General features: G+C 39.0%; 1 protein-coding gene across 2 annotated transcripts in view; it reads right to left on the reverse strand.

Annotated features, from left to right (window-relative positions):
- Positions 1 to 9,003: 9,003 nt before the first annotated feature.
- CSNK1G3 (casein kinase 1 gamma 3) overlaps positions 9,004 to 26,860 on the reverse strand; it is a 73,686-nt gene continuing 55,829 nt past the window's right edge. The window contains exons 9-14 of one of the 2 annotated variants that reach the window (XM_064437956.1): positions 24,938 to 25,086; positions 23,821 to 23,916; positions 23,051 to 23,146; positions 16,117 to 16,223; positions 15,718 to 15,741; positions 9,004 to 9,190 (exon numbers count right to left, since the gene is read on the reverse strand). In XM_064437956.1, coding sequence (XP_064294026.1) covers positions 9,136 to 9,190; positions 15,718 to 15,741; positions 16,117 to 16,223; positions 23,051 to 23,146; positions 23,821 to 23,916; positions 24,938 to 25,086 — 527 coding nt within the window. In that variant the 3' untranslated portion in view covers positions 9,004 to 9,135. The remainder of the gene's footprint in view (positions 9,191 to 15,717; positions 15,742 to 16,116; positions 16,224 to 23,050; positions 23,147 to 23,820; positions 23,917 to 24,937; positions 25,087 to 26,860) is intronic. The other variant, XM_064437957.1, reaches the window with a different exon arrangement.

The following is a 26,860-nucleotide window of genomic DNA, read 5'->3' on the forward strand; positions in this document are numbered from 1 at the left end:
CCTGGGTTTCACGCCTCTCTCATTGTTTTCCTTTCCATTGCATTATTGTTGCTGTTGTTGTTATTGTTTTATTTTAATTATTAAACTGTTCTTATCTCAACCCCTGAGCGTTTCCCTTCTGATTCTCTCCCCCATCCTGCCGGTGGGGGAGTGAGCGAGCGGCTGTGTGGGGCTGAGTTGCCAGCTGAACCACAACCCAAGTCCAACCATCAATCCAACACCCCAAGCCTCCTAAACCATGCCCTGAAGTGCTGCGTCTACATGTGTTTTAAACACCTGCAGGGATGGTGACTCCACCACTTCCCTGGGCAGCCTGTTCCAATCCCTGACCACTCTTTCAGTAAATAAATTTTTCCTAGTATCCAGTCTAAATGTCCCCTGATGCAGCTGGCTGTCGACCAGAACCCCCAGGTCCTCTCCACGGGGCGGCTCTCCAGCCTCTCATTCCCCAGCCTGTATGTACATCCAGGGTTGCCGTGCCCCAGCTGTAAAATCCTGCATTTGTCCTTGTTAAATTTCATATGGTTGGTGATTGCCCAGCAATCCAGACTGTCCAGATCTCTCTGCAGGTGGAGTTTTTCTGTGGACAGAACAAACTGTCTCAAATAAGAAGCCCTTTCTAGCTGTCCTGTTATTACAGCCGAACCCCAGATTGTGTTTATATTTCACCAGTCAAAGCAGGAGCAACTGATCCACAATCAATCACATGATTTCTTGCAACAATCAAATTCAGATTCTGAGAAATCCCAGACCTTTCATCTAATCTGAGAGCTTTCCAAGATTGCATAAAGTCATATAGAAGCAAAGCAAGGTGGGAACATGAGTTCAAGTAAGGTTCAGAGGTGGAAACACATCAAACGTATCCAACAACATAGTTAATCTTGAAAAAGCTAAACCAGAACTGCAGACATCATTTGTACCGAGCCAGGTGTTGAACACTTCAGGCTTTGTAATGTGGTCCCCTGCAGAGGACATGGAGATCGCGTCTTACTCCAGTTTTCTCAACCCACGGGCTACAGTGCAGGGTGCATGAATCCAAGCAGTGAGCAAAAATATCCCCTGAGGTATGGGAAGGAACTAGTAGAACTTATATCTATGTTTAGTTCATAACCAAAAAGACTAAGAAAGAAATTAAGCTTTACTAACATTTAACTTACAAATTGACACTGGTGTTCCCACTCACTTCATACATCAGATCATCCCGTGTCACATGTGGTACCAAGATCTCCTGGGAGAAGAGAGGGTGCCCACAGAACAGAGAGGTTCACAGGTGTGCCCTCCCTCATTTTCTCACTTCCAGTGTATCACCACATAGTGCGGTTCACGTGTACCCGCTTAAGTGGACTTAGGGACTCTATGGTCTCGTTTTAACTTAACCACCCTTCACAAAATGGACACGGACCTTAGAGAGCTTCCTGTAAAGGAATCACAGATTGAAGATAACCCTGATAATAAAAGTGAACAAGAACACAAGTACAAGAATAGGAGAAGCTTTAGCCAAAGCCTAGCCAAAGCCAGGAGACAACTTAATTACTTTTGCTGAATCAAAGGAATATGCTAAAGAAAATGTTACTATTTAATCACAGTGTACCATTTGACATTTAGGTGTTGTAGGTCCCTTAATGATGTACTACACAAAGCTGATGCTCAGCTAGGAACCAGAATTAAGACACTGAAATTCCCAATACTGGTCATTGACACAGGGCTCATTTCACCTGGAACATTTGGCTATTTCTGAGAAGACTATAAAAGTTTACCTTGTTTTTTCCAGAAATGGTATTTTTTGTAATTATTTTATAAAGCATTATAGCATAATCAGGCAATAGAATAAGATTTTTAAATTTAAGAAAATAAATCTTTACTATAGGAACAGTATCATTTTGTCCTGCATGCAGGGAGGTTTATCAATCAAATTGGAGTAATTTATGTATGCTTCACTATCATCTAACTAACACTTCACTTAGAACTTTGCCTCCAATTCCTCTTGATCAATGACAGAGGGCACTGTTGCTGAAAACAAATCTATCACAGGGATCCTCAGGCCAACCCTACCTGGCTGAATGGAGATAGTTAGTCACCTCTGGGCAACCTGTTCCTGTCTCACCACTCCCAGCCTACATGGCTGAATGCAGATAGTTTGTCTAATCAGCCAGTTGCCCCAGCCTGTCCAGATCCCTCTCCAAAGCCTTCCCACCCTCAAGCAGATCAATATTCCTGCCCAACCTCGTGACATCTGCAAACTTACTGAGGGTGCACTCTATCCTCTTGTCCAGATCACTGATTAAGATATTAAACAGAACTGGCCCCAACACTGAGGCCAGGGGAACCCCGCTTTTGACCAGCCACTAACTGGATTTAACTCCATTCACCATAACGCTGTTGAGCTTGCCCATCCAGACAGCTTATTACCTAGCGAAGAGTACACCAATAAAAAGTTGGACATGAGCGGGCAACATGTGCTCGCAGCCCGGAAAGCCAATTGTATCCTGGGCTGCATCAAAAGAAGGGCAGCCAGCAGGTCTAGGGAGGGGACTCTGCCCCTCTACTGCTGTGTCCAGCTCTGGGGTCCTCAGCACAAGAAACAATTGGACCTATTAGAGGGGTTCCAGACCAGGGCCACAAAAATTATCAGAGGGCTGGAACACCTCTGCTGTGAAGAAGGGATGAGAGAGTTGGGGTTGTTCAGCCCGGAAAAGAGAAGGCTGCGGGGAGACCTTATTGTGGCCTTTCTGTACTTAAAGGGGGACTGTAGGAAGGATGGAGAGAGGTGTTTTACCAAGACCTGTAGTGACAAAGCATGGGACAACGGTTTTAAACTGAAAGAGGGGAGATTTACATTAGCTGTAAGAAGGCTTTTTTTTACGTGGGGGTGGTGAGGCACCGCAACAGGTTGCCCAGAGAAGCTGTGGATGCCCCATCCCTGGAGCTGTTTGAGGCCAAGTTGAAAGATGTCCCTGCCCACGTCAGGGGCATTGGACTACATGTTCTTTAAAGGTCACTTACAAGCCAAAACAGTCTGTGATGCTATGAATTTCCTGGACTTCTTCAGATCTCCTGTATGACAGACCCAGTTAACAGCTGGGAAGTTGAAGCCACCCATAAAGACAAGGGCAACTGATCTGGAGATTTCCCTTAACTCCTTCCAGAATAATACAACGGTGCCATTGCCCTGGCTGGCTGATCTATAGTAGACTCCCACAACAATAGCTGCTTTATTAGCTTTTCCCTTAATCCTTACCAGAGGCTCTCAACCATGTCACCCCCAACCACAAGCACTGTACAGTCCAACCCCTCCTTTACATACAGCGCTACCCCCCTGCCTCGCCTGCCCCTCCTGTCTCTCCTGAAGAGCCTGTAACCGTCCATCACAGCACTCCAGTCACAGGACTTTTCCCACCAAGTCTCACTTAGGCCAGCGTCGTCGTACCTCTGGGACGGAGCCAAAGCTCCCAGTTCCTCTTGTTTTTCCCTTGTACTGCAGCTATTAGTGTACAAACGTTTCCAATGTGCTCCACTGCATTTGGCCTATCGTGGAGCAGACTGAAAGCCCTCACTAGCACGCCGTCACTCAAACCTCGTCATGCTGTCCCAGAGCTTATCACTAGTAAACCTGTCCTGCCTGGCACCTCCGCCGAGTCACCTTCCCAAGCCGTGGCCATGGCCTGGGCTTCTGCAGGAGAGGGCAGCCAGCGCCTCTGGCACGTGGAGGGCTGCTACGCTTCGGTGCAACGCTTGAAGCAACAGAGCGCAGCACATGCCACTGCACTGAAGCTTCGTGCTTGGACCCAGCTGAGACCTTCGTCCTTGGGGGGAAAGGCTGTGCTGAGAAGGCGGGCCAGCCCTTTGCTGACTGCCACCTTGCACCAAGCCGCAAAGATGGGGCGAGGCTCATGTTTGTGGCAGCTCCCACTTGCCCCCATTGCGCAAACACTGTCTTGAGCGGCCAAGACTGGAGAAGCTGTGGGGATGCCGCCTCCTTGTTTCCCCCTCTACTCCCCCGCAAGCTGCGAGTGGCACAGGAGGGGCAGAGCTGGGAGAGTGGAGGAGAAAGGGGGGCGAGTACGTGATGTGTAGCGCGGCTCTGCCCAAAACCCCAGATGCACCATGCAAGTGCCTAAGCAGACCTGGATGGGAAGAAACACGGGCATGTGGAGCACCAGGTGCTGAAGGCAGCTCTTAGTGCACCCTTGAGGCTGAGCTTGAGTGGCCAGGAGGCAGCGGCTGAACATGCCTTGCACTCTGGCTGCTGAGACACCCTGACCCAGGGCAGCCAAGCAACCCTCCCGGCTCTGCCAGGGCGCTGCCAGGCCTCTGGGCATCAGCGCACATGCCATTGCTGACAGCTCAGCGGCAGGACAAGGCTCCCAGCCAAGACCAGCGCGCACGAGACATGAATGCAGATCAAGGAGAAAACTGCACTTTTATTGCATTCAGGGGCCTCTGCAAAGTGTCAGCTCCTGAGAGATCCAGGGCGCTCGAGTGTCTTTGTCCTGCAAGAACAGCAGGCACTTACACAAAATGGCCCAGAGGAGCCCTGGCAAGGAGCCATGCACAATGCAGCCAAGCAGGGCAAGAAATCCCCAGGCACCAGTAACCCATCTGTCCCAGAGGGAAAAAATCAATCCCTCCTGACCCCAGACCCAGGGCACCAGTGGTGTCTTGGTGCTGCAAGAGCAGCAGGCAGTCACTTACCAAAAAGGGCCCGGGGAGCCCTGGCAAGGGGCTGTGCTCAGTGCTGCAGAAGGGAAAAAAAAACCCGGGGACCAGTGCCAATCTGTCCTGGCGGGAAAAATTCCTTCCTGACCCCAGAGCTGGCGATCGTTTGTTCCCTGAGCGCGTGAGCAAGACCTGCATCCCAGCCCCCCACGGGGTGGTCGCACCTAGCAGGGATGCCACCGCTGCCTGACTCCTTCCCTCCTGCAACCCAGAGCCATCTCAGGGGCTTCTGAGAGCGGCAAAAGCCCCCAGACAGATCAACCCTGGGGACGAGAATCCCTCCTGTGCCCAGCAGGACACCAGTGGGGAAGCACTGGGGAAGGTGCTGGCTCTGATAGCCCTTGCAACATCTCTGCAGCCCATTCCTTAGTGCCGCTGCCGCTGGCTCTGCAGGGGATGAGGACGGTGAGCTCTGCAGTGCTCCTCAAGCACCGAGAACACATTCCCATGGTCTTGGCAGGCCACCAAGCCAACCTGTGCCACTGCTATCCAGCTGAAAAGGCCCAACAGCTATAGGCACCTCCAGGTGTTTGTGGTGCTTCTCGTCTCCCCAGGAGCTTGTCTCCATTCCCCAAAGGAGGGATGAAGCAGGATTTCCATCCGGCAGATGCAGACTTGAACATGGCCCTGCCAGGAGCTGGGATTGTGGCAGAGAACCTCCAGCAGCCTCGAGCGGCCTTGAACCTTTCCTCCTCAGCCTCTCCAGTTAATCCCACTGACACCCCCCCCCGCAAAGAGGTCCTCTCCCATGCCATGGGGTGGCCCCTGGCCAGCTCTGTCCCGATGGCACAGCCTGGCAGGCCGGCTAAATACTCAAATGCACTTCAGCACACAAGAAAATATGCATGTACACTGAAAAAATACTTCCAACTTGAACTAGTCAAAGAAGTTGGAGTTCATTTTGTTTTGGGTTTGTGGTTTTTGTTTTGTTTGGGTTTCGGGGTTTTGGTGGTTTGTGTTTTTTTTTTTAACAGCACTTTTCAATTCAGTAGTCTTTAATGACATGAGAATAATATTTCCAAGTCAAGTTGTGTGAAGACGTAAGTACCTTAAACATCTGATGTTACCGTATGTGTCACTACAGGAAGACCCACCAATATTTAGTAAAGCTGTGTTTTGATTAAGATTGAAACAGGTGCAGTAACAAGATATGTAACAGTCTATATTACAAGAAAAATAAGAATTAAGCATCTGAGAACTGAATACATCCTTTAAACTGTAACGCCTCAGTTACTATCACTCATCCTGAATACTTAGATAAGAAGATATTCTTGGAAAATATACTATTTAGTTTGATAAAACAAACAATGAAGCTGTACAGTGGCTTAATTCTGACATAACTAATTCTGCAATCTTCATGTTTGAAATATCCTTCAAAAAACATACTAAACACCTCTAAAATGCTCCTGAAGCTTACTGAAGCTACGAATACATGGGGGTGTATTTTTAAAGCACTCAGATGTTAAAGTTCCAAGTCTCAGAAAGAAGTTCTGAGGAAAACTCAAATTGAAAAAAATTTTTTACTTGCAATAGTTCTGTAGATATGTAAGAGCACAAGCAAATTAAAACATCTGCTTATGAGGTAATGTGCTAGTAAACTTAATTAGAAGTCTAGCAATCAATTTTGCCTCATAACATTGTTTTCAAGTAAATATGCCCTTTTTTCTATCATATCAAATGCTCTACAGCTAGGAACAATCATCTCTACTGAGCAAAGGTTGTGACTGAAGAACTAACTATAGTTCTTCCTTTTCTAGATAGCTACCTGGCAAAATGAAAGACATTTATTGCATATGTCACAGTATCTGTAATGACTTTTCACAGACAGCAGACTTTAACCCACCGAGACACTGAATAGATTTCCTAGTTACAAACATGTGCACTGAAGTCTCTTCACTCTATTGTTATTAAGTGTATTAAAGCATATAAGAGTAACATCTGTCAACTAGGCAAATATAACAAACTGCAATGTTGAGGCAGGATTTTGAGTAACATGCTTTCAAATTCCTTGCTGTCCAAAAAGATTAAAACTTTTCATCAATTGTTAAAATAGCTTCCACTACTTCATCCAAGACTGTAGGAATGGGAGAAAAAAGTCATGTTTTGAAAAACTATCTTTATTTTTTTTTTTTGCCTTACATTTAAACAGTGATGTATTTCATTTTTAGACATCCAGCCAGTGTTGACTTCATTAATTTAGACAAGAAAAAAAAGGATATAAACGCAAGTCATATTAGCATAAACTGAAAATACTTGCTTTAGTACTGACTGCTTTGTCAGAAGAAAACCTTCAACATCAAAATCAAGCACTACAGAAAAAATACTGCTGAAAAGCAAATGCCTAGATAGTGGTAATTTCAACAAATAAACAGCTTTTTTATATTCAAATATTTTAAGTCCATGATATACACACTTTGTTTATGGAGTTCAAATTTTACAAACACTGTACAGATCAAAACCTCTGAGAATAAAACTAATCAGGTGTGTGAGAAATATACATACCACACATACTTACAAATCTTACAAAGCAACAAATTTGGTCAAGTACTACAAAGAAGGATGTGTTTTCTAATAAGAATGCTCAGGTAACTTCCTACCTTTTCAGCTCAAACAAAAACGAAGAAGTAGCTTCATGAGTTTGAGATAATCAATAACAGACTGCTGGAGTGGAAACTTACAACCTGTTATACAGTATGTTTTTGTAGCCCAAGTTCAGGTTGTTGTTTTGTTTTTTTTAAAAAAAAACCAAAAACTTAAGATCATGAATAGTAACAACGACACAGGTCAAAGTATACATATAACTAAATAATCCAAACAATAAAATATACTTTTGGCTGTCAAGGAAAGATAAATTACAAATGACAACTAAAATCCTTGTAAATGCAATAATGAATTCAAAGGTGTGCATTTATTTTAATACACATTTTAAATGCTACCACAAACAGATGAAAAATAAATAAGTATGCCAAAAGGCATGTGTGGATAGAAAAAACCTACTAATTAGGCCTAGAAGGATTATTAAAAATTATAATCTGAGTTTTGGTCAACAAATCTGTCTAGCCACTTCCATCTTTCACACCCCTTCTTCAACAACTGGTAGCTGAACATAACAAAAGCACACCTCTGCCATTATGGCTTTAAACAAAGCATATATTTTCTGAAGAAAATATAAGGTGGGCTGCCTTGTCTACAGAATTGCTGGTTTGTTCATACTGCAGGCACTTCGTTGGACTGTGGGAAGCACCTGACACATCCTTGCCATCTTACTATAGTAGTGAGATTACACTGAAAGACAAGAAATATCCAGGAAATTTTGGGTGCTATGGGCTAGAAGACAGAAGGCAGAAGTCTAACTCACTTCCATTGCTTTTTTTTTTTTTTTGTACATTGAAGAGTGAAATAGCTTACAAAGGGATCTCTAACACTAGATGGTACATCCATATTTTCAAGTTAGAGATTTGTCAATCATCAGTTACCTTAGCGAACATACAAGCTTTAATACTTATTCCCCTTTAACCAGATTCACATTTATTTATTCTTTTATAATTCCCTGTAGGTCCTCTTTGAAGGCATTTCAATCTTACTAACATTACTGGAAGCACAACTTAGATTATACAAACTCCTACATTCTTTGCACACTCTTGCCATTTCCACTGTACTGCAATTCCATTGTAGGCATAACAAAAGCAGGTTTTCAAACCAAGAGGCTACTGGAAATATTTTCTGTTCATTAGTATCGCCACCATTTAAACAACTGTCAACAGTCAATCAGCCTCCTCAGTATCTCTAGACGGTGACTGTACCACAATACCACAGACAGGGTTTAATGATGATAGTTTGACTACAGTATCATCAGCAATATTGGAAGAAAACAAAAACAAAAACAAAAATCAATGCAGGTGTTAGAAAGTCTTAAGATTGTTTTTTCTATATGGTTTTGGATCTATATTTTTCTTCTGCATTTTTGAGAAAAACAGCTTTTGATCTGCTGTTACAAACTCAAATGACAGATTTATTACTTCAGTCTTCAGCTAAGACACTGCTAGTACTTCCTAGGACAGAAAAAGTACTTTTCAAGTTTAGTTTTGCTGAAAATACTGTTCATTTGTACCATTTCATTGGTCCATTTGTTGATGGTCATGGAAGCACTCTTATCTGACAAAAACTTAAAGCTTTCAGAATAGATGAATTAAAGAAATAAGATGGATGCAGGAGAACCAAATCAAAGCACACAGGCATGACATGGTTTTTAAGGGACTCCTTCGAAAATGTGGTCATTGCAGAGGGTTTGGTTGGGTCTTAATTTTGCTGGGTTTTTAAAATTTTTTTTTGTTGGGTTTTGGTGTTTTGTTTTGTTTTTAAGATCACAAGACAGCAGTTGAACAAACAAGCAATTTCCCATGTTCTGCTTGGTTTTAGTCATGTGGGGCGCTGAATACCTTTCCTTCTCCTCCGCTTGGAAAAACAGCAGCACCTGCAGGTGTGACATGAATTACATATGATATAAAAAGAAATCACAAAATGAAACTCCATTTACTGTATTTGTTTCACTTGAAGTATGGCCAGCACCACAAGCAACACAATAAGTTCTATTGCAGGTGGTTGATATATCTCTCCTTCAGTTTCTTTCACTAATAATTGACACATTTCACCTTTTTTGGAAAAAAGTATTAAATGCAAAAAGCTATAATAAAAATAGCTATTAAGTTTAGAGCATTGTGTGAGGGTATCAAAGGCACGGGCATTATAGGCTGACTTAAAAATGTATTTGTAATAATAAGGAGTGTCCCATTATCTGAGTACTCTTTCACGTGAACTGGAAACATGTTAAATACAAGCATGAGCTTAAGATTTTATCACCTGAACTGTGTACTTAAGACACTACTGTTGCTAATACAAGAAAACAATTTGAGCTTCCTTTGTCAACCCGAATTTGGAAAGAAACTTCCCCCAGGCTACTCTCCAAAATATTTTAGAAGAAAGTGTTCATGAACAAGATTGTTTTGATTCAGTGCTGTGATATTACTACAGTGAAAAAATCACAGCCTTAAGTATGTTGAACTATACTGACATTCTTCTGCTTTACTCCTTACTAGATGAAAGAAACTAAAACTGACAATGCAAATTTCACTTAGCAAATAGAGACAATCTGAAAGTAACTGAAAAAACACTACACACAAAAAAAAGAATTGGAGACAGAGATACATTACACATAGGACTGCAAAAGTCCAGTAAGTATTTTTGGAAATAGACTAGAGAGGAAAGCAACCAATATACAAAGAAAACTCCTTCATTTGCATGTAATGTTAGCCTTATTTTAAGCAACTCCCAGCTCCTCACCTTTAAAATTAAATCTTCCCCCTAGTAAAGTATTCATGATTTGCAACCAAAAGTGAATATGCAAGCTGTCTTCCTTAACAGAGCTTGCCCCAGGGAGTTCTGCAGTTTGGTTATTGAATTCTCACTTGCAGTGCTATATGCCCAAGAGTCTTAAGTTTTGAAATACAATGTAAGTGAAAATATAATTGTATGGCATCAATAGCCTTAAGGACTTACTGATAGTTCACCAAGCATTTTATATCACTAAAATTCAAAAGGAATCCTGCTGATTTAGTTTGGAATATGGGAAATGGGGAAAGCACTTAAAAAACACGGAGACTCAGGGTCTAAAAATAAGGTTCTACAAGGGGTGAGAACAACATCCAAAGTAAGGGGGAAGACAGAAGTTACCTTCTCAAAATATCCAAGGGCACCCTGTCGTTCAGTCACTGAAAAAGTAGCAGTGGGCAGAGACAGACCAGAGCTGCTCTGAGAGTTACATAACTTTCAGTAGAAAAAAAAAAAAACATCGGTTATCACTGGAGAGGAAGCCCAAAATTAAAATTCAATAGGGGAAACTATGAAAATATTTTTACAGCTAGCAGAAGTATCATACGGCATTTATTAGCTTTAAATTACTTCTAAAAACACACATAATTGTTTTTGAAGGCTAGTAGCCAGCTGAAATTCCCCCCATAAATACTAACCATTTTTCTTAGCATCTGTCTACAACCACTAACATCCATTATCACTTAAGCTTTGAATTTATATGCAGACATATGGAGTCCGATTTAGTTTAATCCTTCTTTCACCCCAATCTTTTCCCAGGTATTTGAAATGTGTATATACAACAAACATCATGCCAAAATAAAAGCGTTTTTCAGTGGTCCCTCCCTTTCACTGTGAATTATCCTATGATTCTGTAAATGAGGAAATCATACCCTGGACTGTGATGGTAAACCACTTTTGTACCTGTTTCAGATTAGGAGGCCTCAAAGAAGGTTTACAGAAGAATTTTGTCTCAATTTGTAATTTTGGTACATATACAACGTGGGTTACATTAAATAAGTGCAGGAAAATGAAAGTGTGTCAGATAGCTAATTTATGTTCTAGAAACACAAACCAGAATTTTAACTCTTAACTGTTTAACTATGTTTTGATTATACAGAGTATGTCGCAAGGAACAGCAGGTCACACTTAAGTGTTTAGGACTGCTTGGATTCTCTGTGAAATTCAAAGACACTTTAGGTTTTCATGCTTTCATTCCCAGACTATTTTAACCCATCCTTGCTTCAAATCGTATTCTGTCCTTTATTCCTTTCTCCATAGCCTATTTAAGTTTGCTGCTTCTCTGTCAACCAGAGGTGAATCATACAGTCATAGAATGTCCTGAGTTGGAAGGGACCCACAACGATCATCAAGTCCACCTCCTGGACCTGCACAGGACAACTCCAAATTCACACCATGCGTCTGAAGGTGTTGTCCAAGTGCTTCTTGAATAGTGTCAGGTTTGGTGCTTTGACTGCCTCCCTGGGGAGCCTGTTCCAGGGCTCCACCACCCTCTGCGGGAAGAATCTTTTCCTAACATCCAGTCTGAACCTCCCCTGGCACATCTTCCTGCCATTCCCTCAGGTCCTGTCATCAGTCACCAGAGAGAAGAGATCAGTGCCTGCCCCTCCTCCTCCCCTTGTGAGGAAGCTGCAGACCGCCATGAGGTCTGCCCTCAGCGTCCTCTTCTCCAGGCCGAACAAACCAAGTGACTTCAGCTGCTCCTCATGTAACTTTTCCTCTAAACCTTTCACCAACTTTGTGGCCCTCCTCTGGACACTCTCCAGTAGCTTTACACCCCTAATGTACTGTGGTGCCCAAACCTGCCCACAGCACTGGAGGTGAGGCCGCCCCAGCGCAGAGCAGAGCGGGACAATCCCCTCCCTCGCCCGGCTGCAATGCAGGGCTTGATGCACCCAGGGCACGGTTGGCCCTCTTGGCTGCCAGGGCACGCTGTTGGCTCATGTTCAACTTGCTGTTGACCAGAACCCCCAGGTCCCTCTCTGTGGGGCTGCTCTCCAGCCTCTCGTTCCCCAAACTGTATGTACAGCCAGGGGTTGCCGTGCCCCAGGTGCAAAATCCAGCACTTGCCCTTGTTAAACTTCATATGGTTGGTGATTGCCCAGCTCTGCAGTCTGTTCGGATCCCTCTGCGGGGCCTCTCTGCCCTCAAGTGTCAACAGCTCCTCCCAGTTTTGTGTCATCAGCACCGTTAATGAGTTTGCATTTAATTAATTAATTATTGAAGAAAAGCATCATGCAATGGGGAATTACCGAGTTCTATCTTTAACCAACATAAAGCACTGCTTTTTTTAATCTCCTGGTCTTCTGGAGTTTGCATAATATTATTACAAAAAGCAAAACTTCTATTTGTTCTAAGAACTATTCGACTGTATTCTAGTTCAGGGAACTTCACTAAATACTGAAGACTTGTTTGGTGTGGGAAAATAAATCCTTTATTAATATATTATATATCTAAAAAGTATTAAAGGAATGCAAATTCTATAGAGCATTATAAACCACATAACTGGCTTGGAAACTTACTGAAATGTGTATTTATAAGCCTAGAATTGGTAGACCTGTCAAACTTTCAAAGGCCAAATAAATGTCATTTTAAAATATATGCACATTTACATAGGAATAAGACAGGTCAGACTACATTGCCTGATAATAAATTCTAATACCGAAATGCAACCCTGAAATCAGCGTTCCATAGTACATAATCTTTTGAAGAGTATAATTTATAATAGAAATGCAGACATGTTCTTAAGAGTATTATAACAAGAGAGTATCATTATCACTTTTATATATATATATATAAAATGTATTACATTGCTGGAAGCTATTTTTAAAGGAACAGATGGGGCATTATTAATATGTATTACACCACAAATTTATCATATTATTCCATATGCATGCAAAATGCATAGAATAGATATGCTTTGAAAATTTTTAATTCTAGGAAAGGAACTTTCTTTTTTAAGAAAGTGTTTAATGACTGTTAACCTCTTTCTCTGTAGGGTATAAAACATATCCTAGCAGACAGTCTAATACTGATTTATGAAACCTGAGAAAACTTACTTTCCCTGTACAATTTGAAGTGACCTTTGAGATATTATCTAAGGTAACAATCTCAGTATTATGGTTACAGACATTTCTTGCCCTACTTAAAACATTTATCTTACTTTTTCCTGTTAAATACCCTTTCCTCTACCATTTGAGCAAAACACACTAAAGCAAATTCAGTTCTCATTTGTGTTTAGATAGCTGTGGTTTTATATTTGTCATCCAGCATGTGGCAGCACTTTACTGCAGAATTATTAAGAGCTGTTTAAAGTGGCAAAACAAATGCAAGATGCAAAAAGTACAGATAACATCTTTTCCTGTTTGCCCTTATCTGTCCTCCCATGGCAGAGCCTTTTGGTTATGCAAATTACACACGCTTCACAGAAGCAATTGCTCACATAGCTAGCAGAGTTAAGGAAAGAAAGGCTAATTGCTCAGTGATAACTAGAACACCATCCGTAAAAGATAAGATCTACAAGTGCCAGGGGACAGAGTGATCAGTTTAGTTTTCCCCCTGCTTTACAACTTCAGTAAGTAACAACTGCAATAGGGCTGAAAGATACTTTTCTAAAAAAGTTTTCATATGTACTCACATATGCACCCATCTAGAACAAAGAATGAAGCGTTTCTAAAAAATATTCAGATTTGTCTCCTCAGAGCATGAGGAAATGTTACAGACAGAAGATATCAGCAAGAGAGGTTAACTTTGTTTATATTTTCAGATAGAGAAAACATCATGAAAGAGGCACAAAGTGAGAATCTTTTGATAAAACAATGTCTCCTTAAAAATAAAAATGTCTATATCAGACATGAAAGATATTGATACTTGCATTTCCTTACTCTTCAGTAGTCTAAACCCTATAAATGGATGATTAAATGTCTCACAGTGCCTTTGATATTAAGGTTGTAACTATCATATTAAAATGTAAGACTACCTAAACCTTATATATCTTTTGTCAGTAACAAAAATTTTAGACTTAGACATTGATGTCTGATAGCAATGCTGGGGAGAGGGTGTGTGTGTGGATTTAATTGCTATAATTTAGTTGATTTAATTACTTCCAAAATGTAAAACAACTTCTACCCCACCAAAAAAAAAAAGTGAATGAGGAAACTGCACTTTAAATAGACACTGCTGGAAAACGAATTTGGGTGTTTCATATTGAAAAAGAGTAGGATGTTGAGACTAGATATTTCATCTGTAACAAAACCAGTAAAGACTGGGCCAAAAAGGTCAAGGATAGCATCAATTATTAATACCAGTGGATGTGAACTTCAACACTTTTAAGGCAGCTGCAGCATCTTAGCTTCTGAGAATTCTCTTACTTTCTCTAGATAACTAAGCATAGGTTTAATTGTACTAAGCACTACTCAAAACTTTAGAAATTTAATCTTTACCTGTGTGTGCCTAAACTGGGCATAAGGAAGGTTATCACTGCACTTATCCAAAGGGAGGGGATAGGGAATTTATATGTGGCCCATCAACATCCTTATATATATTTAAAAAGAAAGACCCAGAATAAGAAAACTGAATCCTTGCCAGAAAAATAATACTATCGTACTCTGCAAAGATGGCAGATAAAGAACTGATCTTCTCGGTGCTCACAGAAAGCTAGTGCACAACTGTGGCACAACAGAAATTAATTCCATTCATAATTTTTAACTACACATGCACATAAATCTTACCTACCAAGACCAGAACTTGCAGAATAATCACTTCAAGAAAAAACTCTACTTTGAGACATTTACCCTTATCTAACAGTTAGCAAGAAGTTTTGTAGGGCCCAGATTCCTATTAAGAAATGCTTACTGGATTTTTCTGCTACTAATTGTATCCTTCACACTTGAGTGCCTCTATTTTATCATAATAGATCCATACCCTTGTAAAATCCTATTCCAAGCACAATTATAAAAGAGAACATGTTGAAAGTTACACTGCCTTTAGCTATCAAGAAAATTTTTCTGTACTATTTTGCAATTCTGACTTTACTACTCAAATATATATACATTAGTTGTCCACCCCATGTTAACAGATTTTAATATTTTCCCCTTTCATTACCCTGTAACTTTAAGGAACCATGATGTCATGTTTTAGCAATTCGTTAGCAGATTGTCAAGAACTAGTACTCCAGTAAATACTATGTTTACATAGGTAACAGGCAATGTTCAAACATTTGCTAGCATTTATTGCTTGCTTATATAAGTGTGTTATTTTCTAGATGTTAAAATACTAGCTGAGTGCTACGACATGTGAAAAGAATGCCTCCCCTTCTAAAACAGGAGAGCAAGTAAGAAAAAAAATATTCTACTACCCACTAAAAAGGATTAAATAAAGCACACTACAGACTATACAACTTAAAAGCAAGCAAGATTTGAAGCAGAGGCAGGCAAAATAGTTCCTGACCGTGGCTGTTTGTAAAAACAGTTAATTGCTTCACAGTATTAAAAATTGTTTTGTGATTTCCAAATTGAGTTGTTATTTTAAAGTTCTCCGAAACTAGTTTTAAACCAAACAAAAAAGGACAAAGCCTTGGGAGCTATTTCTGCCTGCCTGTACTGTAGAACTCACCACATGTTCAATACTTTCTGGCAGCTACACAGAAAGACATAAAGGATAAAAAGAGAATCAGAATACCATACAGAGGAAGAATTTTATGTATTTCATAAATAGCTTCTGGTAGTCAGAAGACGATCTTAAATATTTTCAAAATTAGCTGAAATATCAAAAATGCATGCACTTCTCTAGTACAGAGAGATACGTTATTGAGGGCTTAGCTTATGAAGAACAAGCTATAGAAAGTCTATGATTTAAATATTTAAAGCCAAAATTAAGTATAGCACTATAGTTTTGCCCCCCACCAGTGGCTATTCAGTTTAGACAATATTGTTTAAGTAAGTGTAAAAGAAAAAAAAACTTTGAAGTATTTGAGCACACAAGATCCGAAGAACATAAAAAAAATGGACATACTTAGTTTCATCCATTACTTCTACTCCTGCAGGAGCTGTGATGGGTGCATTTGAATGGCCTGCAGTTGGGTCATCTGTGTTCAGTTCTCCATTTGTTGAGCTTACTACCTGAAATCACCAGAAATACCTGAAATTATGTTAGTGCCAGACATATATTTGTCAATTCCTAAAGTTACAATACATCTTCAAAAATCAGACATTTTTGTTAGTTCCAACATTTTTTTATTCCAGTAACAGTACCTTTTCCAGATTTTATTCCTACATCCCCGTATTCCTGCCATTTTTCTTTCATATCTGCTAGTGGAACTGATATGTACACGACAGACTCAAAATGAGTGGACTAAGCAAAGCAATTTTGTTGACCAGAACCTTAAGGGAAGGCACTAATCCCCTTTCCTGGTATCCATTCAGTCAGTCTTACCCTATTCTCTGCTTCTTCAGTGTATTTAACTTCCTTAGTTTCCTTCTTTTGTATATCAAAGAGTCCTCAACAGAAGAGTGGAAAAGGAAGAGATTCTCTAGTCCTAAGAGCCTAGGTAGTGTTTGGGTTTCTCTCTTAAAGCATGAGAACACTTACTGCAGTAAAAAAAAATTAGGTTCATCTTCATTCCCACTACTTTACTCTAAAATTCCTTTGTAAATTCTTGAGCCACCGGGACAGCTCCGGTTCTCTGGGAATGTTTGTTTTGTCTTTAAACCAAATGGAACCCAGTATTCTCTCTCTCAAGTCCTATCAGCTTTCCCACATGACAAATGGAGATATTCCAGAGTCTTCTCCCTTACTCACCTCATAGAATCTGCCACAAAGATTGTTAACTAGATACAGACAAGTGCTTATCTGGTCAGGGCAGCTGACAATGCTAACTGACCCATTAAACTATCAAGAGGTCTACTCGCTACAATACAGCAGCAAATGTCTGGCCACACAACACTGCACAGAAATATCATTCTAGCCAAATAATATAAGTGTTTTACAGATGTTTTCTACAGACTATCAGCTACAGGAAATTGGACCAATAGTAGTTCATAGTCCAAGATTCTTACCAGATGTTGCCTGAAGGTCAGATATTGAAGTAGAAGAAAGCAGAGGGAAGGAAAGTCGTCATCATCATAACGTTACTATTCCCCTCACCCGTCCAAGCTCTCCTCTTAATGTAGCAATTATGTCTTATCTATTTATAACCAGAGCTAATAGCCCTGCCTATTGAGGTTTGCTTTGTGGTTCCTACTAGCATGAAGTCCAGACCTTCAGAAATTTGCTGAACTTAAGCCTTTTTCCTTGCCATATGCCTACATCTGGCTGAGTTTTCTTCTTTGCCAAGTTTCACTAAAGTGGGAACCACTGTGAAAAAAGCCCTGCAGGCCAATAACAAAACAAAAGGAAGGATATCAGAGATTGCAAGAATCTAATTACTTGAATTTTGGTCAATATAACTGAAGGAATTCTGGGAGATTGGACTTGATTTCTGTGATGACATGTAAGTCAGTGGAGTTTTAACCACGTGGCTTAAGCTTAGTTACACAGCATTGGGGATGACAGAAGCACTAAACATTCAGTGACAGAAATAGGTAGGAATTGTGCTCTGACAAATCATAAGATGGTGGGTTAGGCATCTTAAACTAAACACTCTGGGTCAGTGCATTTTTTTTTTCACAAGTATCTTAATATTTGTTGCCATCATTGTCCATGTTTACTGGTAAGCAGAAATAGCATGATCCCAATCATCTCACCAGGTATCTTACTGTGCAGATAATTCCATTGCTTCTTGTGAAATACCCAGTTGTAACAGCGATATGCAGAGTGGAAACATACGGTGTTTGCATGGGAAATACATGCTAAATAAGACAGGATCATTCATAAAAACATAAAGGTAAAAAAATTTGCTCAGCTTTTCCACCAAATGAGTTTTGGATCCAAAGGATCCAGACCCAAATCATAAGTACGTAACTAACCACAACTACAGCCTGCACTAATCCATATAAAGCAACAACACCCAGTTAAGTTTGTAGCCAACCTTGCATGCAGTCCTAATCATTTAGGATTTTGGCTCCACAATCTAGACTCAAAATGAACTTCTCTAAAGAGATCCTCAGACTTGTGCTCAAGGTTTAGTAACAATGGTAATCAGAAACAGAAGCCTTTATCTTCAGTTTACCCAAGTAAAGGTAGGGTACCTCAAGAAACAAGACAAGGTATATGCCCCTTTCTGGATGGGAAGTGAAGCAATACACCTTAGTATTCCCAACTGTTGTAAAGAACAGGTGACAGTTTGCACAGGTATTTGTAAGAACTCCTATTTTCTTCTCTTTCCTACAAAAAGGAAATGAAAGCATTTATGACCTATACTCAAATATCAAACACAATGCCTAACTCCAGCATCTATGGAGCTTTCACATGGCATTCTCTTCACACTTCTTTCCCAGGAGTGCCTGTTCATTCACCTCTATCATCTTGGACAGAAGATTCAAAAAAAGTGATCAAACTCAAGCATATACACATCCTTCACTTGAACTTGAAAACATGAAAGTAGATATCTAAAAGTCCTTCCTACATTGATAATCTAGTTATAATATTTTTAAACAATAGGTTGAAAAAATCCATCTTTCCCTTTTGATGGGTAAAAAAGTTAGGAGAAAATGAAGACTTGACAGGAACAAAACTGCATCTAAGCACATTTTCGTAGCTTGCTCTTGTATCACTGCTAGTGGAATTCTATTTTGGAGTGGCAGGCAGATCAGCAAAAAAGATTTGCTACTCAGGTTCAAGATTCATGGATGTTTACAGAGGCTGATAGGAACTAAGTCTCTTCTGGTCTCTTTGGAACCTCTTCTGGCAATCGTTAAGAAAAAAAATTCTAATACTTGAGCAACTAAAAACCAAAACACTACCTCCTGGTTTATGACAAGGTTTGTTTGAGGATTTTGTTGTTCTTGTTGCTTTAAAGCACAGTTATTTAAAGTCATACTAATCTAAGATTACTTCAGCTTTTAAGGAGCAATAACAATTTTCTGCATTGGGTCATTGCACTGACATATGGTAAAAAGAACAAAGCTTGTTTCACGGTTTCCCAACATGTTTATATGCTTATAAAAAGAGGAAGCAGAGAAGCTATAACAACCTGTTTAACAATTCTTTCCTTAAAATTCTTCAAAATTACTTCAAAACTCAAAAATATTTCTTGACAGTGGTTTCCTTTAGTGGGAGAAGTCTTTCGTTTCAAGACAGCATTGTCCTAAGGTATATTATTAATTTAAGACGACTGTTTTTTCTAAGAAACTTTGACACAAACTTTGTAGAAACCTTCACACCAGATAACAGAAGACTGTCCTGCCTCACTCTGGTTGCTTTCTATCAGAGATCGAGATCAAAGAGACCTCAGTCCCTCCCATAGACGTACACCAGACACATCCACCAAAATACACAGCCAAATACAATCAAGTAGAACAGCCTGTTGTATTGCTTAGTTTAGATAGGAGGAAAACGAAGATCATCTTTCTGGAAAGAATTGTGACCTCTGAAACCACAAATTAACCAAAGGGTATTGGTAGTCTGTAAAACAGCATCAGTCATATTTCTCCAGAATCACAAATGCCCTGAGTTCCACTCTAGTCTACTACTGCTGAGAACAGCTCTAGAAACCAAGAATCAATACACCTGCAATAGATCAAGATATTTACCTTCAAAAAAAAAACCTAACAAAGGCTCATTTAAAGGAGTGCAAGAGATAGGCAGGAGTGCTTCAGTTCCACTATCGGTAAGGCTGCAACTGTATGATCTTATAACCGTAAATTCTGTACTTTGCTGAAATAACCTTTAATGCCAGAAGTTAATTCCATCAGTAAAATATTTTTCAATCTGACCAAAAAGTGCATTTGGTAAAAGACCAATAATGCAGAATAAATGAAGCAGTGTTAACATTTATAGACTCCTGATCCTGGAGGACTTGGGCTTAAGTTAGACCAACCATAGGACTTTTCTGACTCTCTAGATGACTGCATGCTAATTGTCTCAAAAGTCAACAAAACACAGGTAGAAAGGTATGGGAATGTAACAAAATTGAATTAGAATAAGTCACCTGGAAGACAGCTTATGCACCGAAGGTGTAGTACACCAAATTCTGTAGCCAGGATGTACAATAAGGCACAAAGAACATTTGTCATAGTGGAGCCACATAAAAGCTAAAATTTTAGGAGAGGAGAGAGAAGAACCAATATACAAAACTAACAGTGCTTAAAGAGAAACTTTTAATTTCATTTCTCTACTTATGACTGGAGTTGGACTGATAAAAGGTGAATTGTGCCTCCCATTTTTCGACAGATTTGTATGACTGTAGTGAAAAAAATGTGGATATTGAAGTATGGTTTTGAGTCTAAAAATTCTGTTAACAAAAAGTACATGAACATTTTTCCATGAAATAGTACAGAATTAGGTTTCTGAAGACTAATATTTTAATCTAAGTTTCAAATTAGAAGTCTTGCAACGTTGAAGATTAACTTATGCTACCCACCTATATACAGGTGGGAGATTAACCACTAAACTGAAAAGTTAAAACAACTCTAAGCATTTTTATAACAGATCTTATACTGGTTTAAATTTAGTTCCTTCAAATTCAAGCAGTTCTTTAGAAGTTTGAAAAGCACATATATAAACAAGCATACGCGTCACATTGGCTGTTCCTTGCTACCCTGGATGCCATAAGGCAAACAAAATACTAGACCCACTACCTAATAATGAGACATATTAATTGTGGAACAGATTAGTTTCTTAAATATATGGCCCTTTAGAAGCTTGGTAAAAGCCAGTTATAATAAGACAAAGTTAAGGCTGAATACCAGTTCCCCAAACAGTAACAGTAAATCTTCAGGCTAGCCCCATGTTTTGTTTTGCATTAGTATGTAAACTAATCTTTTACTTGCTATGTACAAAAATCAGTATTAGAGGTGACTAATAAAGGTGACCTAAAAAAATTCTGTTGCCACATTAAAATAAAATTATCTGCCAGATTTTCATATCTTGCAGAAAAATTGATCATTCAGCATAAAACTGATCTCAAAGATGAGCAATGACTCACCAATGTCACAGAAAAAAACACTTTTTAATTTCATACTTTAGACAACTTTCCTTTGAGCAATTATCTGTGGCACTTTTAGAACTTGTTTTCTTGGGGGCAGTTAGGAATCCAGCTAAACTAGCTAGATAATCATCCAATTTAATACCATGATTCAGCTAGTATGACTGCAACAAAGGGGTATTTGACAATTGTCAGGGGCTCCAACTTCAAAACAAAAGTGAAGATACTATGTAGTTTTATAAGTTACTTTAATGAGGAATCATGGCCACTCCACATTAAAAAGCAACCTGATTAAGCTGCCTTGCAAATACCCTTCTGTACAACACTTCATCTTCAAAGACACTGTCTGCAGTTTGGCACACTGTTCTTTTTACATAGCAACTCTTAGTCTCAACTGATCCAGGTGATCTGAACTCAGAATGCCCATACCCTTTGAGAAAAATGGAAGAACACTACATTAACAGAAAGGAATACTACTGTTATTGCCTACAAAACATTCTCCCTGCCCGCAAAGGGTATTTAACATATATTACAATGGAATAAAGTCTCTTGTAATTGTTACATTTTACCTGAGAAAGAAAAAAGGTTTCTTATGTGGTAGAGTTGCCAAAAGAGAGATATGATATACAATTTGAAAGTTCTACTAACTGGAATTTAACAAGTTAAACAACTATTTTTCTAACCTAAAAAAATAGATATTATTTTGGAAGACAATTTCAAATCCAATTTTCATTCCACATTGCTAAACCATTCTCAAAAGATAAATTACTACCTTTAAAACTGATGTTATTGAGTGAACTCTTGCAATCAAGTTAAATATACAGGTAGAGTTTTCAAAATATTTGTTAATGGTAAGCATAGAACAACTTCTAAACTTTTTGGTGATAATCATAATCTAAAAGCTTTTCCTATATGATGTATGACAGTAGTTTGTAAAGCAGCGAAGCGTAGAAAATGTTAAGCTTGAATTGAGTTTCAAGGCACTTGAAGATATGGAATTATTATTGTTATTAAAGAAGATATGGTGAGACTACAGCACTATTTTCTTTACCCTCGACTTCTCATTCTTTCTTCTGGCATTTACAAATTTTTTCCAGAACAGAACTTCAGAAAAAATATATGTAACTTAGTCAGAATCAAAAACGTAGCAGATGCAAATATTTTTTTTAACTGCATTTTGAATCCTTCTATATTAAATTTAGGCTTCCTTATGTATTATTCCAACATCACCCCTAAACATATTAAAAAATGCAAGACACCGAAAAGTAAAATTAAGAGCAAACTAGGGAAAAAAGCTCTTTGAAGATGAAATAAACTAATAATGAAGAAAAAATTGTTGGTTTCTCCTCAGTTTTCCAATGATAAGTGTGAAGTACTGCCCTAGGAAACATCCTTCTAGTGAACTATTGTTTGAACGAAAGTAGTAAAGTTTAAGCCAGAAACACCACTCAACACTTCTATTTGAAGTTTGCTTTAGGAATAAAAAACATGACTTGAACAACACTGGATTCAGCCAATAGTGTTTTAGTTGCTAATACAACTAAATAACATATCAAGTGTCTAGACTTCAGTTGTTTGCACTGACTTGTACACACTTGCATATTCCCTCAAAAAGAGAGAGGTCTGTTGTTTCAGGCTTTCACTAAGAAAAATGTAGCAGAAATTCCACCTTCAAGAAAATCCATAGTTTTCTGCACCTGTTTTAATATCAGTTTGGCAATTGCGAAGTAGGGAATAATAGGAACATTCTGAACACTACTGGAAAGTGAGCTTAATATGAAGAACAGGAATCATATCATCACTACAGGAAAGTAGTATTATATAATGCAAAATGAATAAGTCATGCAAAGAAGCAAAAAATACCTGTACCGAGCCACCATGTCTGTCAGCTGTGAGGTGAGCCCTCAAACGATGTGGATTGGCTTGCTGTGAGTCCCAAGCTGCCCTATGGTCTGTTGACTATAATTTTTTAATGCATTAGGAATATATGCAAAAGAACAAATAAAAATTCAAAAAATAAACAATACATTAATTATTAGATATTATTTTTAAAAAGCACAGAAGCACTACATAGTTAACTCCTATATAGATTGTACATCAGCATTATCTGCATACTTACATACGCCTACACATACGTTTTCACAGAGACGTCAAGTAGCTAACACTCAGAATTCCTAGTAAGAAACAGTCCACCAACACAACCCTATAACTTAGCTTAGGTAAATGGACACAGATTTAAATTCCTAACATTTTTACCACCTTGGTCATTATCCTGGCTTAAAAAAAAAAAAAAAGATAAAATGTTATGCATATTCTTTAGAACCCAAATAGATGATACAGTATATGGGGAAGAGACAGTGATTAAAAAAAGAGAACTAGAAACAACATGTAAAGAAGCATCAGCAGAGAGAAAATTCACTACCGATGTAAGTTACATTGTATCTATAGCATCAAAGCAGCAACCTTTTAGGACATATTAAGGTCTACAGATGTAGAAATACATTAACAAACATTTATTTAAATCAAAGAAAACCTGTAGTCAATTTTGTTTTGGAATTCTAGTAAAAGCAACATAACACAAGTCATTAGACAAAACACAAAGTAATGCTGATAATCTTAGATGAGCACTTTACCTGATTTTTGGATTGATGTATTTTGTCTCTGGGCTGATATGCGTCTTTGTTTGATGACAGTGCAGGGTCTGAATGTACTGAACCCACCAGAGTAGGCTACAAATATAAATAATAGGTAGCAACTAGTAAAAAAAGTTTAGGTAAGTCTTACCAAAAGCTACTAGACTGTAATAGAAATTAATCTTTAAATCTGACAGTTTGCCATAACCCAAAATTAAATTAAAGCAAAAGCTTCACTAGATATTTACTAACAACAAAAAAAGTCAAACCAAAACTTAGACAATTTCATAAAGTAGCAATTCTGAGTATTATCAGACATGAATTTTCTGTAAGACTTTAGGTTGATATTTTCTGCAGTTAGCAGTTAGGACATTCTGATGAAAGTCTGAAGAAAGTCTGAAAGTAATTTTTAATGTTAAACACTGAAAAAAGATTTAGCAATAAAATACTATGATTATTCCAGAAAAAGTCACTCAAGGAACGTCAGGGTAAAATATATAATCCGAAGTTCTCCAACTTACACACACAACCCCTTCCCTACTTATTAAAAAGAAGCAAGAAAAAATTTGAGGTTCTGCAAAATTCATCTTTCACCCTTTCTTTAAAGAACACATATACAATATTTTTTGTAGTTTTAGATGCACTGTGATGGAAACTGATATTCTACATCATGCTTCTTTAAAACTGAAAATAAAGTATAGACTGTTTCTTCATAATAAACTGATAAATACCTGGACTATACCTCAGATGCTGAGGAGTACATTTTAAAAACTACTGGGAGGACGAAAGTCTCCAAAGAAAGAATATACATGTGACAATGACAATCACCTGCAAAGTTTTAAATTCCTTCAACTCAAGAGCCAATCTGAATTCTTACAACCTCATTTTGATTTGAACAGAGATTTGCTTTGATATTAAGAGTATATGTTTGGAAAGAGACTTCATATGAAAAATCTCAAGCCAAAAGATAATGTTTGAAAATGCATCTGAAAACAGGTTTGTAATAGCAGCTGTTCACAACTCAGAGTAGCTATGAAATAACGCATGTATTCTGAAACTCAAGACTAACACCGGCTCAAAACTGATCATGCAGAAAACCCAGCTTAATTCTACTCACCAAGTGTTTGCCAATCCAGTCATATTCATAATCAAATGTATAGCCTTTCCGATCAAGTAAGTCTGTGAAGAGCTTTCTTAAGTAGTCATAGTCTGGCTTGTCAAAAAAATCTAGCCTTCTTACATAATGTAGATATGTAGCCATTTCCTCTATATAATAAGAAAGTACATAATTGCCATACCTTTTTAAATGTCACTCAAACAGAACTATTACATTTTAAAGCAACTTCCACAAAATCTGAACAGTTGTTCACCATGAATTTGTGAATTACCAGAAGGGAAGGTTACCTAATAGTAATAATAGCCAAGATACACTGCCATATTCTAAACACATCCTACCACGTGACCCCCAAAACACACTGCTTTCCCTTTTGACAATCCCTGTCGAGATCTTCCATTCAACCTTCCAATCCTGATCCACAGTGTGCCAAGAAAGTGGGGAGAGAAATGACTGTACTTTTCAATTTATATTTTTTTTTCCAATTAATTGTTCAAAGACAAGCCTAAGGAAAGGTAAACAAGGACATATATAAAGTAGAGGGTGGACTACATCCCAAAGAACACCTGTTACTGGAATGTAACCTTCCTTTCTTTAAGAGAGGATCCACATGTATGGTCTAAGGACAATTGGAGTTGCCCACTTGACAAAAAACACTCAGTATAGGTTATGTGGAGCTGTAACTGTAGTGTGACTATGGAAGGCTGCAGCAGCACTGAACACTTCATGCATCATGTTACGTGAAGGTCTTGAACAGAAGTGGCAAATATCCTGAACAGAAGAAATACTGCAGAGAAGTATTGAGATTACCTGAGCTCTTGTAGAATGACTTCTGACCAGTGTCAGTTTAATATCAGTCTTTAAATACCATGTCAGCATACAAATGGAGGTTCATTTGAGTAGGTGTTACATGGAAATTATAAGATTCTCCCAGTAGCAGTGCAGACAACCAGGGAGATTTCTGAAAGAACCTGAACCTGTAAAGATAAAACTAAAGAGCTTTCCTAGTCGTTAAAGGGTACGAAGTACAGACTGCACTCTAGCAGCCAGAACCTTCTACTTAAGACAACAGTTCTAGCACAAACCTCCTGGCAGCTGAGTAGAGCATACAGAAGTCCCATTCTTGATAATGGGTATAAGCCATGAGAGGCTTCTGAGGCAACAGCTGTAAGGAACAAACATCCTTATGGACAGAAGACAACAAGAATCCAAGGGCTGAAAGGGAGGACCCACGAACATCTGAAGCCCAAGCTTCAAATCCCATTGAGAAACTGCTCAGCATGTGACTTCATTTGCAATAACTCCTTCAGGAGTCAGTGAAGTGAGTGGTATGTGGAAATACAACAGTATGAGAAAACAGCAGATGGTAAGAAGAGATAAATGTTAACAAGCTTTCACAAGAGACTGAGTCCTACAGGTCCTTCCACTCCAGCAGGTGTTATAAAAGAAAGAACTAATGTACCGGAAGAGTGAAGACAGCAACAACCTAACCATACTGAAATTCTTGTTAATTCAGGCTGCATCCATCCATACCTTCCTGTTATAGAAAGAAAAAAAAAAAAGGGGGGGGTGGGGCAGGGAAGAAATCCACTGCAGTGGTTTGGAATAGAGTAATGCAGAACTTCTCACAATCTGATATGGATCAGGTGAAGCACTTGACTTGAGTCCTGGGACATGAGTTCCAGGTAGATCGAGCTCTTAGAATCTAACTTGTTTAGGAACCTTTGTAGCTCATGAAGAATGAGAAACAACCCACTTGCAAGCCATTCTGAGAAAAGCAATGACTCCTCACTTTCAAGCCAAAAAGACTGTTCACATGGTCCCAAAGTACATGAGAGGTCACCTCTATATGACCAGAAAGTCAGAGGATGAAGGTTAAAAGTAGACACCATCAGCACTCAGTGATCCTATAAAGAGATATGTATG

The sequence above is a fragment of the Phalacrocorax carbo genome, chromosome Z (genome assembly GCF_963921805.1).
Source record: "Phalacrocorax carbo chromosome Z, bPhaCar2.1, whole genome shotgun sequence".
In the NCBI taxonomy this organism is placed as follows: domain Eukaryota; kingdom Metazoa; phylum Chordata; class Aves; order Suliformes; family Phalacrocoracidae; genus Phalacrocorax; species Phalacrocorax carbo.